Raw genomic sequence first — 16,384 nt, 5'->3', positions numbered from 1 at the left:
AGGTAAAGTTGTGTTTGTGTTGCGCCTGTGTTGAATTTTAGACGCCAGGTTTCGGCAGGAGTCGGTGGACCAGAGTCGGTCTGGACAAGCTGGATCCAGAGGTGGGTCACAGCCTTGCTGCAGATTAAGATTAGGAATGTGTCCTAATCAACATGAGGCCGTCCTATCGCAGGACAGAATGAGCGCGTGGTGTCGGGGTGACTTGGTCTTTCATTATGTTGGAGCATGTTGTTGTTGTTCCGCTACATGACAACATGAGCGTCAAGGTGTGGGAGTTGGTTTGTGGTTTTCTGAGGGGATTCGGATTTTACTGGAATCTGTGAATGTGCATGTTTTAATCAAAACAGCTCTGAAACCCAGCTCTTTGTGGTTTTATGTTGAATATTTCTTAACATGCTTTCAATCAAATAACCCAAGAAAAGAAGAGGAGTGTTTGAAACTATGATGTTTCTTTCTGTTTGGTGGACAGGAGATCTTAATGAGAAGCATAACCCTTAAAGACAGGGACCCAAGTGAGATGTTTTTAGTTTGCAATGAATGATGGAGGAATGAAAATATAACAAATAAAAACACAAGCTGTTAACAAAGGGTCAAATGTATTATGATAATCTCAAGTGGAAAGAGATGGTCAAATAAAGTGACAGCTGCACTGCATGATATAAAATAATGGGTTTGATCTTCCTGCGAGGGGTAAAAACAAAAAGACGGAAAGAAGAACCTCAAATATGTTAATTTGTCTTCCAGTAAAGACTCGTTTGACTAGTTCAACGTGTTCTCTTGATGTTTGGAGTCATTAAACATTGAGACTACAGAGAGAAACATTTTAAACCACAAATCCACCACCCACTCTCTCCTTTGATCTGCTTTGTCTTTTGTATTGGGTGCTTCTTTTTTTTTTAACTTTATTCACGTGTTTGTGTGTTTAACATTTTTAAGTTTCATGCTGACGGGGTTTAGGGATTTGAATGTTTATCACCTGACTGATCAGTTTAATGCAATTTTACAGTTGAAATGATGCTTAATAGTTTGAGAATTAAGAAAAAAATAGAAGATGGTTTATGCATGTGTCTAATTTCCAGGATTTTATGGATTAATATCCTTTGTTTTTGGTCATTCTACTTCCAAATGTTCTGAATAATGATCAAAATATCTACATTATACGTTTGTTACTTTGTAGCACTTGTGTCTAAAGGCTGGTTTACATTAAAATAACAATATATCAACATTTATTTTTACAATCCAACATTCTTTTTAAAATGTTTTTAATGCATACAACGTGTGGTCAGACTGTGCATTTTGGTTTTAGCGTGCATTGTGGGATTCTCTGCATGATGTTTTTAAACTTAGCTCATAAAAAAAGATGCTCTCACCGTCAGTTTGTTTGCCTCTTTTATCTAACTCCCCTCTTGTGCAACCTCTTCAGGTGCCGGCGATGCTAAAGGAGAGAAAGGTGACAGAGGAGAGAAAGGTTTGAGGGGTGACACGGGCCCTACAGGACCGAAGGGAGAGTCAGGCTCCAGCTTTGGCTCTGGTTCTGGTTCGTCGTCTCAGGGTGGAGACCGAGGACTCAAGGTAAAACGTCCCTCTGTGCTTTTAAGTGTATGAATGTGTAATGATCTGCTTGAACTACTTGAACTTAATAGGTGTCTTCTTGTTTCAGGGAGAAAAAGGTGTAAAGGTATGTTCACTGTGCTCAGTTTTTTTCATTCAACAAAAGATTCTTCTGTAATAATCAGAATTGAGCTCAGCATCATGTTTCTGTTTTCATCACCAGGGTAACTCTGGCTTCGGTTACTCCGGTAACAAAGGTGAACGTGGGGATCCGGGGCCTCCTGGGCCCCCTGGCCCTGCTGGACCTGCAGCTGAGGTGGTTCGACTCGGGGACGGCTCTGTTGTGCAGCAGGTCTCTGGACCTCAGGGACCGCCTGGGCCACCTGGGTCAAACGGATCTCCTGGACCCGCAGGAACTGATGGAGAGCCTGTGAGTGCAGAGAGAAGATTTTTATATTTTTATGACATTATTGATTATTTTTTTAGATTAACATCATCCCTGATTGCTTTTTATCTTTCAGGGTGATCCAGGAGAGGATGGAAAAACTGTATGCCTCTTTCTCTTATCAAGCAGTTTAATATTAAAACAGATGATAAAAAAACAGCCCCTTTAAATTCTTCTTTTCTTTTCTTTCAGGGTCCAGCAGGGCCACCAGGTTTCCCAGGAACTCCAGGAAGTCCTGGTACCAAAGGCCAAAAGGTTTCAGTGAAATCAGATCAGTGGATGAATGATAGTTTTTGACTCGTGTTTTATAATGTAATATTATTTATTTAGAATGACACTGTGTGATATTTTCAGGGTGAGCGTGGAGAGGGTGAACCTGGACTCAGAGGCCCCCCAGGTCCTCCAGGACTTCCAGGATCTGGCAATGGCGACCGCCCGGTACGTCCGCACTTCATGTACGTTTTAGTTTTTATTGATTCAAAGCTGCTTGTTACTGTTTTTCATAGATTTTTGTTTTGATAGACGTTCTTGGACATGGAGGGCTCAGGATTTCCAGACTTGGAAAGGTTTCGGGTACGTTGATAATTCAGCATGTTTTGTTTTTTTTCCCCAACTCAGAATATTTTTATACAACTTTCTGATTTGTTATCCAGGGAGCTCGTGGTCCCCCAGGTCTCCCAGGTCCTCCTGGAATTCCTGGGACTTCAGTCACTCTGGGAGCCAACGGTCCAGTAGCTTTTGGACCTCCAGGACCACCAGGAGTAGATGGACTACCTGGTCTACCAGTGAGCATTTAAAGTTGACATGATGTTGGAACAATTTCATTATTCAGTTTACTGTTTGCTCTAAGAGTGCAACATGCACTGCCTGATTCACTGTTCTCATCACATATTCAACTTTTAATATTTCTGCATATCCTGTGTGCTGTTTCAGGGCGCCCCTGGTCCTCCAGGTAGACCAGGTCCACCTGGACCTAGCGGAACAAAGGTGAGTACAAAGGCTGATGAATATTTCTCAAAGTTTGCACATAAAACCCAATAAGGTTGACTTCAACGTGAACTTTGAAAATGTTTGTAAATTCTGCCTTTAAAAGTATTCTATCGAGTCTTCGGCCATGCTAACACCTCTGTGAGTGTTGCTTTGGGCTACATGCTAACGTTAGCCTTCTGTCATGCTCACAGTAGCAATTCTGTTCTATTCAAATTATCTAAAGACAATAATTGCTCAAGATTGCATTCAATTAGAAAAGTGGAAGATAAAGTCCTCAGCAGTTTTTCTCTGGGGATTATTAAGGTCTGTACAAAGTTTCATCAGAATCAATCCACTGCTGCTTCAAAGATTCAGTGAGTTGGGCTGCTCGCTCTTAAATGTCTTTCTCTCCAGGGTGACGGCGGGGAGCTCGGTCTTCCAGGAGCAGCTGGAGAAAAGGTGAGATAAGTCAAGTCATGAATGTTTTGATCGAGGTTCGCTTTTGTGTTTACATTTCAAATTAAGGCATATGTGTGGCGGGTGTATCCGGATAGATTCTGTCCTCCATGTTTGTTGCTTTTCTCTAGCAAGACTCCCAAGACTCCAACCCTTTCACCTACCTCTTCTCTTACTTTGCTCCGTCCTCTACGGTGTGTAATGGGCACAGGTACTGGGGGGGCGGGTCTCTCTTTTGGTGATTTGTTTCCTCTTTTCTAGTTTTCATTTCCTGTTTTTTCATCCATTCGGTTCCTAATCCATATCCTTCTTGCTTTATTTTCTTAACCCGTCAGTAGTATGAGGAGAATAACTTCAGTGTTTTCCAAGGAGGACATCAAACTGCATCACTGACTTTTTGGACTAACCTTAAGTTTTCATGGTTTTCATCTCTCTGCTCGCCATCTTTAGCTGCATCAGTCTTTCCATTCATCACTTTGCTGCAGTTTTATTAACAGGAATGTCTAACAGGCCTTATTCAGTCGTACAGCAAAGTCACAATAAACACTGACATGTTCTTCTCACCTCAGGGTGCTCAGGGTGACGTAGGTAGAACAGGTACATCTGGGCAGACTGGGCTTGCAGGGCTTCCAGGTCCCATGGGACCCGTTGGACCCCCAGGACCCCCTGGACCTCCTGGGCCACCGCAACGCTTTGGCTTTGTGAGTAGAGATTACATTCAGGTGCATTCAAACTCTGCGCTGTCGGTCATTGAGATGAGTTTGTGTTGACAGTGAACGCAGCGTTAGGGAAATGACACAAAGTGTTAAAGTTGTTTTTATAAAACAACTGGATTCCCTGTATAAAGACATTAGACGACTTTAAAATGCAGCTTATAGTCATATTCAAACTTAGAGAACATTTAGAGACATCAGTCCTTGAATGACACGTTTATATTTATAATGAGAACATTTAAATATCTTGCAAACCTGAATTCAATCTCATTTCATCCAAATAAAAAGACTAAAACAATGTAATGCAGGAAACCTGTCTCATGTTTTGCTTTCTTTTCTTCCAGGGTAACGAGGTTGGATTTGAGGGGGGCAATAGCTTACCTGGCCCACCTGGACCACAGGTACCCCATCATCTATCCCATCATCTATATATTACACCTGTTACCTTGTTGTTACAGTCGATGACTGACCTCATTTCTGTTCTGTCGTTCAGGGTCCAGCTGGTATTCCTGGTCTACCTGTAAGTACTACACAGTCGGCCTGTCTTTGCATTGTTTCAATAAAGTTTCAAACTTACATTTTTTTCTATTTCTTCAGCCTCAGTCCTGATTTCAGTGTTAGCAATGTTTGTTTTGGTTTTCAGGGTAAGCCAGGACTGCCAGGTATCCATGGAAACAAAGGATCAGAGGGACTACGAGGACCTCCTGGGATACCGGGACTCGATGGGTTCTCTGGACAGCCCGTAAGAAACCAGATACATTTTAGGATTTGAGTTTCTTTTGAAGATAAAGATAAAAGATAAAGATAAACTTTATTGATCCCCCGTGGGGGAAATCTGTGCATTTGTGCATTGTATAACTTAAATACATAAATGAATCCCCAACTCATTTGTACAAGCTTTCATGACTGCTATCTGTGTCGTTGTGTTTTTTTAGGGTCTAAAGGGAGACCGAGGAGAGAGAGGAGATCCGGTGAGTCCTGTGAATGTTAAAATACTGATATTAGCTTATAAGAATTAGACAAAAAGATAGACAGCTGATCTGATGGGAATGCTGTGTAGATCTTTTTTTCTAAAGAACATTATTTAAATATCTAAATTGAACTCTGCTTCTTCTTCTGGGTACAATGAATACCTGTGGAAAAAAAAATACTTGTGAGACATTGAACTTGTAACCATGAATATAAAACCTTATGGTGGAACTAAAGGAAAAATGTCATCAGTAAAGCAATCAGGGTTCAACCTCTGGGGAACATGACTTTTCAAACATCACGTTTTAGTGACTAACTTAATCATCTTTGAGATATTTATCCCAAAACTGTATCTAAACCAGGTGGGAGCTCTCAAAGAAAAGTCCATCTGAAATCAAATTCACTAGGGTTCATCCTCCAGGGATCATGAATAGAATAGACAAAATGGTTAACAAATACAAATGCATTTGTTGTATTGGGATCTTTTCAAAGAATATATTTAGAATCAGAACAGATATGTCGTGTAACAGAGAGTCCTCTATTAGAAATGTTGCCTTAATTTGTGTTTTTAAGGGTTTGCCAGGACGAGAGGGTGGGCCACCTGGACCTCCGGGGCCTCCTGGACCTCCAGGACAAGTCACCCAGCAGACCTCAGATGTGAGTTCTGAGAAGACAAAATATGCCTGCCATTCCATCACTAAATCACTCGTTTGGATTGACGTTTGAGCACGCACTCATGTTCACTAACCGTCACTGCCTGCAGAATGTTTGTTCACCTGCGCACTAACTGACCTAACTTTGTCTTGCTGTAGTATAATGACGTTTATTGGAACGAAGGGTGGCAGGTGAGTCCTCCCAGAAGTAACCTCGTCATAAACCTCACTAAACTCTTAAGATATTTGAACACTTGTACACAATATATGATTCTTCTCTTCACAAGTTTTTTTACTCTCTCTCCTGCAGGGTGCACTGCCAGGCCGAGCAGGATTCCCAGTAAGTACCGCCTTCATCTGAGCTTAGTCCTGTCTGGAAAAGACCGATTAATATGATAGAAATAAAGATGGTTAATATATTGGTGTTTTTATTTAGGGGCCCTCTGGACCAAAGGGAGATAAAGGAGACTCAGGTCCTCCAGGATATGCACCTAAAGTAAGATCATCTGGATTTGAAATCATTATTTTGCAATTTACACATTACAAAGCGGAGTGGCTGTGCTCAGTGGTAGAGTCGATCATCTCTCAACCAGAAGGTGGTGGTTCGATCCCCAGCTCCTGCAGCCACATGTCCCATGTGTCCTTGGGCGAGACACTTAACCCCGAGGTGCTCCCGCTGCTTCGTTGTTGGCGTATGAATGTGTGTGATCGTTGCTGAAATTGAAACCTGATAACTTGCCCAGCACTACAACTTAATGAATAATTGTACAAAACTGTGTACGTTGAATTGATTTACTTTCCAGGTGTGTCTTAAAAATGCATGAATAGTTCATAACAGTAGAGTAAAAAGTAAAATATTTATTAATTCATGGTTTTCTGTGCCACAAAACAACGTTATTATCTTTCCCAACAGAGGAAACGCAGCACATGTGTTCAGCTATGTGTTGATTGTGTTTGTTGTGTGCACAGGGGCAGAAAGGAGAGCCGGGTGTCATCATGGGGCCTGATGGGAGACCTCTGTACCTGGGTGGTCTGGCAGGACAGCAGGTAAAAACAACCTTTATGAATTACAAGCCCATGTTGTGGGCATGCTTGAACTTTTCAGCATCTTCAGTTTTATTTATCATTGTTTAAAACGAATGATTGTCTGTATTCAAAGTTCCTCATTTTTTCTTTAACAGGGCGACAGTGGACCTCCTGGCCCTGTGGGACCTCCAGTGCGTACCATGCTTTTATTTTCTCCATTATAAAAATCTAAACTAAACAAGCTAGAGAAATCACATCATCATCATAAACTTGTATTTTCAGGGTCCCTATGGTCCTGGAGGCCAGAAGGGAGAGATTGGGCTTCCGGGGAGACCAGTAAGTGTTTTAAAAACTGATACTAGAAGTCTGTTTCAAACACTTTGAAGCTTTAAACTTCATAAATGATGTGCACTGACTTACATATCAATCTGAATGTTGTATTTCATTGTAGGGTCGCCCTGGTCTGAACGGCGCCAGAGGAGAAAAGGGAGATTCTGGCACTGGATCTGGATATGCTTACCCTGTGAGTACCACAGACCAGAAGTCTTTTTGTTGAGTCACCAGAGCCTCAAATTCAGCCCAATTAGCTTCTGCGCTCTAATTTTTAGGTGATAAACTGAAGAAATTAATATTTATTGCATTTTTCAGGGTCCTCCAGGTCCACCAGGCCCCCCTGGACCTCCTGGAGCGTCCAGTCCCTACGACAGGCAAAGTGTGAGTGGAGACCTGAAACATTAACCTCAGTGTAGTGATGTGTTTCTATTGAAAAGGCATCATGAAAGTGTTTTTATTCACTGGTTTAGTGTGAACTCAGACTTTACCTTCAGGCTTTAAGTTTTCTTCAATGTTTCTATTTGATAATATAATTCTTTGTTTTTATTCCAGGGATATGATGATTCCTCCAGGTATTATCCAGGTAAACTCATTTTCTGCTGTATTTTAAATTCTCTTAAAAAAAAAAAAAAAAAGGTTAAAAGGAATCAGTTCCCATTTTTAAAAAGCAATGATTTGTTTTCTCTCAAAGAGTTGAAGGTGTACCTTTATGTCTGTTCATTCAAATATAGCGCTACAGCTATTAGCCGCTTGGCTTAGATTAGCATAAAGACTGAAACAGACTGAGGATGAAAGGTGAGTGAACAGGGAAATGTTTGTGTTTAACTGAAGAAGTTGTTTCTGTTCCTCGTTTTGTTTTAGCCGCTAAAGGAGAGAAAGGTGACCAAGGACCACCTGGGACGCTTGAAATTCAAGGTAAGTCGACCTGAATGTTTAAAAGTAAATGATGTTTTCAGTGTGTGGATACATTTACAGTTTTTCTACCTTCTCTCTCTCTCAGGCTACGGGTCGCTTGACATTTACACTTTGAGAGTAAGTCTGAACTCTTAACTCTGAGAATCACATGATGACTATTTCTCTAGCTAAATGTTTTGAATGTCTACTGGATATTTCTTGATGCTTATGTGTCCAGAATGAGATGAAAGGGGAAACTGGAAGTCCCGGCTTCAAAGGAGAGAAAGGAGAACCGGCTGAAGGACATTATGACCCCCGTTATGGAGGAAGCGGATTCCCAGGGCTGCCTGGACCTCCTGTGAGATCACATACATTTATAAACATACAGCTTCACTAAATCTAAACAACAAAACCTCATTCTTTTTTTGTCATTATCCCATCAGGGTCAAAAAGGCGACTCCATCATTGGTCCTCCTGGCCCTCAGGGGCCATCTGGTCCACCAGGAAGAGGCTACGATGGACAAGCCGGACCACCAGGCCCTCCTGGACCACCAGGCCCATCCTTACCTGGGGCTTACAGGGGGACACAGAGTGAGTTATGATACTCTATGATACAGTTTTAAATCTTTCTGTTCAGTCCGAATTGAGCTCATGTAACTCCCTTTGATTGACAGCTATCAATATTCCTGGACCACCGGGACCCCCTGGTGCACCTGGAATACCTGGACACTCCACAGGGGTGAGAAATCGCTTTATCCGATAATATATCATGAATACAAACACCACTGTCAATAAAGCTGAAGGGAAACATATCCAGAGTCCAGATCGTTCAAAGAGAGAGTGAGAAATTCAAAGTTCTAACACTTGACTCCATGGAGAGACTGTTTTTATTTTCTGTTACTCACCATCCTGTCAGTGTTTCGGGAACACCTATTCTTCAATCTGAATAAAACCTGCACAGTGATCATCAAAGTAAGGAGTGTTTTCTGTGTGTAGGTGACCGTTTTGAGGTCTTATGACACCATGACGGCCACCGCTAGAAGACAACCTGAAGGCTCCCTGGTTTACGTTTTAGACCAAACTGATCTCTACTTACGGGTCCGAGATGGAGTTCGTCAAGTCCAGGTAAAAGTTGCCCCTCTTGATGTTGATCAATCTGCAGCAGAGTAGTAAAAGTACTTCCTGAGTACATTTACTTCATTGTCTTTGTTGTTGTTTTTTTACAGCTTGGAGGCTATATTCCTTTGCCCAGTGAGGATGTAAGTCTAATATATATCTTTTTTTTCCTCTTCAGACTAAATAATGTCACTTTTTAAAATCTGAATCATATTTGTTATTTTCAGGGTAATGAGGTTGCAGCTGTGGAGCCCCCACCTGTCCTCCCCTACTACCCTGACCACCACTCTCACACCGACACCTCTGCTCGCGACGCCCAAGGGCAACCCGAGAGTCCGGTCCACCCCGGCACCGAGCATCACTCACACCCAGACCAGCATCACCCGTCGCACCCAGATCCACGCAACCCAACTCACCTCGATCCCAGATACCAGCCTGACAACAGGTATCAGCCCGACCCGCGGTACCCCGTACCCACAGATCCCAGGTTTCCCAGTTACTCCGACCGGTTTAACCAACCAGACGGCAGGTATTCTGTTCACACCACACAGGCTCGTCCTGTGTACCCGGACACTCACCACGCAGTCACTCCTCAGAGGAGACCGGCTCCTCCTGAGCCCCAGACTCCAGTCCACCGTCATAACTCAGGTCCAGGGGTAAGAGAGGTTCACTTTTACATCATCATGTCCTTATCTCTGATATATTTACTGATTGATTCAAGTGTTTCATCTTTATTTAATCTGTATTGTTATTGCTGAGGTTTTGTAATGTGTATGTCAATGTACTGTGCAATGCATGTTAATGCTACAGTAACAGTTAGTGGATCTATTTCTATCAATATGTCTAGTTAACTTCGGAGCTAACACCTTGTTATCTAGCTAACTTTCTTATTAACATCAGGCTTTCTATCTAGCTTGGCAGCTAACGCTCCAGCTAGTTTTCTATCTACATATTTAAGGTTACCTCGCTATCTATCCATCCATCCTGCTAACCTTCTCCCCAGCTCAAGCAGACTTTCTGGTTAACCATCTCGCTATGCAGTCAGCTGTCCAGCAAACTTTCCTGCTGACTTTACAGCCATCCGTCTGTCTCATCGATCTTGTAACCAAGTTTAAATTACGGGCCGTGCCTCATACGGCAGCATAAATGAATAGCTCTGTTGTCAGATTAAATAGTAACCCTGGAAATGTTTCCGCAGCTCCACCTGATCGCCCTGAACAGCCCTCAGAGCGGCTTCATGAGGGGAATCCGCGGTGCAGACTACATGTGCTTCACTCAGGCTCAGGCCGTCGGGATGAAGGGAACTTTCCGGGCCTTCCTGTCCGCCAAACTCCAGGATCTCCACAGCATCGTCCGCAAGGCAGACAGGGACCGAATGCCGATAGTCAACCTTAATGTAAGGTTTTTTTAAGAAAAAAAGCTGCAGCTGTGAAATAAACAACAAATGTACTCTTTGGTTTACTAATAATTTGTTAAACTTAGAACCAGTCTTCACCACTCGCTTCTACTTCATATTGTGCGTCTATTTTTCAGGATGAGGTTCTGTTTGACAACTGGGACGCCATCTTCAATAATGGCAGGATGAAGGACAACGTGCCCATCTACTCCTTTGATGGCAAAAACATTATGAGTGACAGCACATGGTAACCCAATGATGTGATCTTTCAAAATAAAATAACAAGATCATTGATCAGTTTCTTTCATATTTTAGAAATAGGCGGGGGAAAAAAGAGAGGTTAGAAAAATCACTCAAAGTTCCTCTGCTCATACCATCTTTTTTTAAAATATCCCAGGCAGGAGAAGATGTTGTGGCACGGGTCGACCAGCGGCGGGCTGCGGCACGTTGATAGCTTCTGCGAGACGTGGCGTGTGGGCGACCAGGCGCTGACCGGCATGGCGTCGTCGCTGCAGAGTGGCAGCCTGCTTCAGCAGAGCTCCAGCAGCTGCTCCAGCTCCTACGTGGTGCTGTGTGTGGAGAACAGCTACGTCCACTCCAGGAGATAGACACACACACACACACACACACACACACACACACACACACACAGCAGTGGATGCTTTAATCCACACACACACGTCTCTGTGTTTGCACCACATGTGGTGATTTGTAAATATGTTTTTTCACATGAATAATGAGTTAATGTTTGTTAGCCCTTCATTTAGGGTGCTTTAAAGAATAATTCCACTAGTTGAACCAAAGTTAAGCTCAGGTGACAGACGGTAACACACCCTCCAGCAGCCATGTTGGAAGTTTCATGACTTATTACCAATTAGAAGCAGGCTGAAAACAGGCTGTGAACTTAAACGCTTTATTTCTTCTCTGTTCTTTCATCGCGCTAATATTCATCCAAATATTCAAATAAGCCTTCCTGGTGTCTTTAATCTTTAATTTTTTTTTAACAAAACATGTCATGAATCAAAATCAGGACTTCTTATATCAGGGCTCTACTTCATAGAAGGCCCTTTTTTTAATCTGTCACATTTTTCAGCTAGAAGAAATCTCTCTCTCAGCGACGGAGATACCACAATGATCATGAACCACAACAAGCGTTTCATGCTTTCTTCTCCGCCTGCCTGTTTAATCAAAAACATGTCATCTTGAAAACAAACCAAAGGTGCAGCTAAAGTACCTAAACCATCTTATATGTGCTAATAATGGTCTCATTAAGGTTTCCTGTACCTTTAAAAACCACATTTCCATTTCACAGACCGCATCAGTCGTCAGTGACATGCATCAAAGACAAGTTTGGATAATAATGAAGCCTTTTCTTTCTGCCGTCAATCAGACATTCCAGCATCCTAAAGCAGCATAAACATGAGTTATCATACGTGAAATGTGTTTTTTTTTATTTTATTTTATGACTTCTCTTTTTACACTGATGTTTCCTGTAACCCAAAGCACTTGATTAACCGTTTTTATTTTCTACTTTTGCTACTGTTGTTTTTCTTTTTTTTTCTTGGGATGATATTTTCAAATCATTTTTTTTAACAATAACAAAGGGATATTTATTTTTTATAAACTGTGCATTTTCTAGTTTAACTATGACGTGTGATAGCAACATTTCCAAATATAACCAGCTGATATGCAAACCGATGCAACTTAAGGGACAAAGTTTGTGCACGAGCAAATCCAAGTAATGTACAGATTTTTTTTTTTTACATAGGAGTCAGCCATATATGTTTGTCAATGCACTGTTGCTTTTTATATTTGATTTCAAGTTTAGCTTTTTATTCCAAAACAGTGAATGCACTGCAGTCAGGACACACATAGGAGAGCATTTAAACAACCTGCAGTCTGTGGTGTTAACCTACAGTCTAACCTACAGTCTGAGGTGTTAACATAATAGTTTCTGGTGTTAACCCAGAGGGGAGAGTAGATTGACAGTTTTATTCAGCAGTGCCAAAGTCAAAGCAGTGAGATTTATTATCTGTTATTCTTCTTGTGTCTCATTGAATAAACCAGTGTGGAAATGAGTGTTTGATTGTGGGCTGCCTGTTTGTCGCTGTTCACGAGGTCATTCTGGAACAAGGCTCTTCAAATGAAGTTCGAGATATCTTCATGCTAAAGGAAATATAAGTGTCAGGCTCTAAAATCACAATTGATGCTGATGCCATGAAAAATTGGCACATGAAACTTCTGCAAACAAAGCCAGAGGTCTCATCAGTGATGAGGTTCCTGTATGCTCAACAAGTCAGCAGTCATAACATAGAGAAGTGTTTTTATAGTGAAAGCATAAAGTACAAAATAGCAATACATGTTTTTACACCCTGCATTTTAAAGAAACAAAAATAGTTTGGAAAAAGTTACGATACAGTAGAAAAACCATATTTACAATTAAAACGCATTCAAGTGTGATTGAGTGCATGCAGAAGATTTGACTAACACATTTAAATGTGACGATCTAAAAACCAGCCTGTGACTTATTCACAGTTAAGTTCAAAGTGCAATAAAAAAGTTCTCAGTTATAAAATCTTAATCTTTAAGACACCGACAGTAACATTTAGAGAGCCTTGCTCATGTAAACTGAAAAGAAGATAAAATATGTATGACATTTTGTCTGAGAAACAAAAGGAGACATTGTGTCAACAGGTGATAGAATACGAGGAAGATGCTGGTGTTCTGCTGACGAGAGGACGACCATCCAGCAGCTTGTAGTTCAGGCCAATCACAAGTGAGCAGAATTTACTGACGCCCACAAAGTCGCAGCAGAGGATGTTGACTCCGCCCCCCTCGCGGCCACCTGGCCGCTGCTTGCTCGTCCATTCGAGCAGCAGAGAGAGAGCCCTCACCGTCATCTTCCTCATGCTCTGGAGCGGATGGAGGAGGACGTAGGGAGTGTCCTCTGTCAGGTTCAGACCGCTGACGTAAAAACCGTCTGAAAAACCAACCATTGACAAAAAACTTAAGAGGCAACATTTTATACCAATTATAGATCAAAAATGTTCTTTTTACTGTAATACATTCATCTAAAAGCTAAAACACTGATTGTCTTTAGGAGTTTATACAACACTGTTATAAAATAAAATTCATTCTTAGATATTAAACTAGTCAAAGTTAGCTTCATCCTGACCAAATAAACATTTGAATACATAAAAGTCTTGTACATTTTTGGTATTTGAAGTTGTTTTTGTTGCTAAAATGTTCTGTTTTTCTTCTTTCTGGATGCAGGACATTCTCTGGTTATTTAGTTTATTTCTAGTGTCATAATGCTACTTCCTCTTTGATGACTGAATTAAATACTGTTCACATCGCTCCCTATACCTGGTCGGCCTTTGCTCTTTTGGTCCTCCAGGTAGGCGATCACCTTCTTAGGGTCGGGGCTGTCAGCATACCTGGAGACAGAAAGTAACGAGGCGGGGTGATTTCATGTGAAATTTAGTTTTTTAGTGTTATCACCTGCTTCTTTTAATACTACTGTAACAGTGTTGACATAAAGCATCTGCTTGTATTTTTACCAGTATGGTATCCCGGGCCACAGTGGTGGATGCTGCAGCACCATCTGCTGGTCAGCGTAGGAAATAACAATCTGCCAACCTCTGCACCAACAGGAACGTAGAGTGGGAGTCTCCTGCATATAATCGGTAAAACTGTAAGTAATGAACTTCCTCTTAACTTTTGTATTCACTTCATTAATTCAAGTAAAAATGAAAAAGTCCCCCAAAAAAAGTCCTACCTTTGAGGAGCAGAGTTTATTCCCAAACAGCATGATGATGAACTCGACGAGGTTGACGTGATCTTCGTCAGTCAAGGATTCAAAGTGGGAACAGGAAATGATCACGATCTCTTTTGGATGAGCATCCAACCAGGTAGCCAGTTCATCCAGAGCCTCCTACACACATGCACAGACACAAGCGAAACGTTTTTTTATTCAATATATCCTGAGTAATAAATTCTATATTTACGGTGTTTTTTCTCTCTTCAGTGTTGTGGCTCTTCAGTTCATCGTACATTTAGTTCAAATTTAACAGGGTGTATAATGTTGGGAGGGACTGTTCTCCTGCGCATGTGTTTGTGTACCTTCACAGCCAGCAGTGTGTAGATGCCATGAGCGAAGAACAACTTGCTGCCTGCTGCCGGCTTCCTGGCGATCCGCAGGTCAAAGAATCGAATACCGAGATCGCACTGTTCACTGAGGACTGATTGCTGAAAAAGAGGTAGGGATATAAGAAGAGAAGAAGTTTACAAATATAGAAAACTGTCCAATAATGAAATGCATGACAAACCATCCATTGGTCCTTTAATTTGGATACCTTGATCCTTTTATTTCTACAATAATGTCAACACAGGATACAAAATGACGTTCCACTGCGTCGATATACTCAATTATTGTAATCATAAAGCAGTTAGGCCTCCATGTAACTGGATCAGTTACACTCTGACAGGCTGAAACGGTTGATAAACAGTTTGCCACCTGAGTGTGATCACCTGGAGCCTTCGCTTCACGAGGCTTCACAAAGTGCTCAGAGATGAATCACACACACTCAAAGGAAGACATGAGGGCATTTTTCACACTTCTTTCCAGTAATTAAATACTTGGTAATTTAAGATCCAGATCAGACTATGTGAAACCATAAATCTGCCGCAGAAATCAGGCTGCACCTGTGTGGTCTTGCAGTCCTACCTGTGTGGTGGCCCAGCGGGATACACAGGGTCGAGTCCAGCAGGGACACATCCTGTCAATCACTCTGAGGAGGCGGGGCTCTGATTTTAGGACAGGTGATGAGAGGTCCAGACAGAAAGACATGCTGTCGTGACTCCCTGTAGTGAGAGGAGGAGGACAGGTATTGATTTAAAGAAACAGTAACATATGTGGGAACCCCCTGCTTATGACGTCTTTGGAAATGTAACGCAGAACAAGAGATTTCGGATAAAGGCTGCAGATGCTGCAAATTTAAACGAAAGTGAAATATAAATACATTGAAAATAGAATAGGTGTTGTTAGTATTTTTCCCGTTAAAATAATATTCTGTGTTTGTTTTTTTTCTAAAACAACCGGGCTATTTCCGTGTTACCGGGTACAGCCAGGCTCCACAGCGGGACGTCCAGCAGCTCCTCGGGCAGACGGGACATCCAGTCCGGGTTTCCAGCCGGCTGCTGCCGCTCTCCCTCCTCCATGGCCTTCCTCTGAAACATTTACCTATTCAAGGCAATCAGTTATTCGCTAAATGTTTCATATTTTTCATTTCGGTAGTGTAACATCCTCATTTGATCTCGACTTGTATCTTAAACGCCGTATGTTTACAAAAGTCTTCCGTGTTTATTTCTGTTCTTCTTCGGTGGAGTTTAATGGCGGTTAGCGTCCATAATTGGCGCATTATCGCCCCCTAGTGGATTAGATCAGCAGTGCACAAGCTAAAACTTCCTGTTTTAAATAAATAAAACCGAATTAACTGAGCTATAGGAGTTTATGTTCGAAATAAAAGCCAAGTAAACAAAGTAAAAACATGCTAATTAACTAGATTAATACGGTAATGTCATGTCTAGGTCTAATTTAATATAAATAATAAGTTGGCTGATGTCAAAGGAACTCTCGTTGGTGCTCTTTTTGGAGACTCTCAACATTGTAAACATGAATATTTAGTGAATGTACATCTTAACTTGTATTAATTTGGTATGCATGACATTTGCCTTGAAATAGTCATCTCTATACTATTCTGGCTTTAACTTGCATAAAGAAATGTAAAAGTTCTAACATAGCAACAGTTTCTCCTTTTATGTCTTCATTTGATTTCTTATACTGTTTTCTGAATAAGGCCAA

General features: G+C 41.6%; 2 protein-coding genes across 8 annotated transcripts in view; one reads left to right on the top strand and one right to left on the bottom strand.

The window, feature by feature from the left end:
• The window catches only part of LOC109984171 (collagen alpha-1(XVIII) chain-like), a 35,822-nt gene extending 23,222 nt beyond the window's left edge, over nucleotides 1–12,600 (top strand). For 3 of the 7 annotated variants that reach the window (XM_065951898.1, XM_065951897.1, XM_065951892.1), the window contains exons 6-43: nucleotides 42–101; nucleotides 1,424–1,572; nucleotides 1,661–1,678; nucleotides 1,775–1,981; nucleotides 2,073–2,099; nucleotides 2,189–2,251; nucleotides 2,351–2,434; nucleotides 2,519–2,569; nucleotides 2,650–2,781; nucleotides 2,930–2,983; nucleotides 3,380–3,424; nucleotides 3,553–3,615; nucleotides 3,991–4,122; nucleotides 4,479–4,535; nucleotides 4,628–4,654; nucleotides 4,778–4,876; nucleotides 5,070–5,105; nucleotides 5,677–5,760; nucleotides 5,916–5,948; nucleotides 6,067–6,096; nucleotides 6,193–6,252; nucleotides 6,726–6,803; nucleotides 6,938–6,973; nucleotides 7,065–7,118; nucleotides 7,234–7,305; nucleotides 7,431–7,496; nucleotides 7,668–7,698; nucleotides 7,977–8,030; nucleotides 8,116–8,147; nucleotides 8,248–8,367; nucleotides 8,453–8,600; nucleotides 8,684–8,748; nucleotides 9,006–9,134; nucleotides 9,236–9,268; nucleotides 9,353–9,781; nucleotides 10,324–10,521; nucleotides 10,659–10,768; nucleotides 10,919–12,600. In XM_065951898.1, the coding sequence (XP_065807970.1) occupies nucleotides 42–101; nucleotides 1,424–1,572; nucleotides 1,661–1,678; nucleotides 1,775–1,981; nucleotides 2,073–2,099; nucleotides 2,189–2,251; nucleotides 2,351–2,434; nucleotides 2,519–2,569; nucleotides 2,650–2,781; nucleotides 2,930–2,983; nucleotides 3,380–3,424; nucleotides 3,553–3,615; nucleotides 3,991–4,122; nucleotides 4,479–4,535; nucleotides 4,628–4,654; nucleotides 4,778–4,876; nucleotides 5,070–5,105; nucleotides 5,677–5,760; nucleotides 5,916–5,948; nucleotides 6,067–6,096; nucleotides 6,193–6,252; nucleotides 6,726–6,803; nucleotides 6,938–6,973; nucleotides 7,065–7,118; nucleotides 7,234–7,305; nucleotides 7,431–7,496; nucleotides 7,668–7,698; nucleotides 7,977–8,030; nucleotides 8,116–8,147; nucleotides 8,248–8,367; nucleotides 8,453–8,600; nucleotides 8,684–8,748; nucleotides 9,006–9,134; nucleotides 9,236–9,268; nucleotides 9,353–9,781; nucleotides 10,324–10,521; nucleotides 10,659–10,768; nucleotides 10,919–11,129 (3,377 nt within the window). In that variant the 3' untranslated portion in view covers nucleotides 11,130–12,600. The remainder of the gene's footprint in view (nucleotides 1–41; nucleotides 102–1,423; nucleotides 1,573–1,660; nucleotides 1,679–1,774; nucleotides 1,982–2,072; nucleotides 2,100–2,188; nucleotides 2,252–2,350; nucleotides 2,435–2,518; nucleotides 2,570–2,649; nucleotides 2,782–2,929; nucleotides 2,984–3,379; nucleotides 3,425–3,552; nucleotides 3,616–3,990; nucleotides 4,123–4,478; nucleotides 4,536–4,627; nucleotides 4,655–4,777; nucleotides 4,877–5,069; nucleotides 5,106–5,676; nucleotides 5,761–5,915; nucleotides 5,949–6,066; nucleotides 6,097–6,192; nucleotides 6,253–6,725; nucleotides 6,804–6,937; nucleotides 6,974–7,064; nucleotides 7,119–7,233; nucleotides 7,306–7,430; nucleotides 7,497–7,667; nucleotides 7,699–7,976; nucleotides 8,031–8,115; nucleotides 8,148–8,247; nucleotides 8,368–8,452; nucleotides 8,601–8,683; nucleotides 8,749–9,005; nucleotides 9,135–9,235; nucleotides 9,269–9,352; nucleotides 9,782–10,323; nucleotides 10,522–10,658; nucleotides 10,769–10,918) is intronic. The other 4 variants (XM_065951894.1, XM_065951895.1, XM_065951893.1 and 1 more) reach the window with 4 other exon arrangements.
• Nucleotides 12,601–12,827: 227 nt separating this feature from the next.
• Nucleotides 12,828–15,978, bottom strand: LOC109984163 (PI-PLC X domain-containing protein 1). Its single transcript, XM_020634197.3, has 7 exons — nucleotides 15,639–15,978; nucleotides 15,248–15,384; nucleotides 14,644–14,769; nucleotides 14,300–14,455; nucleotides 14,082–14,194; nucleotides 13,888–13,958; nucleotides 12,828–13,501 (listed from the first exon to the last, which is right to left on the bottom strand). Exons 1-7 carry the CDS (start codon nucleotides 15,757–15,759, stop codon nucleotides 13,209–13,211), a joined length of 1,017 nt encoding a protein of 338 aa, XP_020489853.2. The 5' UTR covers nucleotides 15,760–15,978; the 3' UTR covers nucleotides 12,828–13,208.
• Between the last annotated feature and the right edge of the window lie 406 nt (nucleotides 15,979–16,384).

The sequence above is a fragment of the Labrus bergylta genome, chromosome 24 (assembly GCF_963930695.1).
Source record: "Labrus bergylta chromosome 24, fLabBer1.1, whole genome shotgun sequence".
In the NCBI taxonomy this organism is placed as follows: Eukaryota; Metazoa; Chordata; class Actinopteri; order Labriformes; family Labridae; genus Labrus; species Labrus bergylta.
This window is presented reverse-complemented; position numbering and strand designations above follow the sequence as displayed.

Bases quoted from the DNA above. Each gene is read 5' to 3' on its own strand.
- LOC109984163 (XM_020634197.3), bottom strand. From the start codon at position 15,759: ATGTTTCAGAGGAAGGCCATGGAGGAGGGAGAGCGGCAGCAGCCGGCT. The intron at 14,456-14,643 runs GTACACAAACAC...GCATGTGTGTAG, and splicing joins ACACACTGCTGGCTGTGAAG to GAGGCTCTGGATGAACTGGC. The intron at 13,959-14,081 runs GTAAAAATACAA...TTCTGTCTCCAG, and splicing joins TGGCCCGGGATACCATACTG to GTATGCTGACAGCCCCGACC.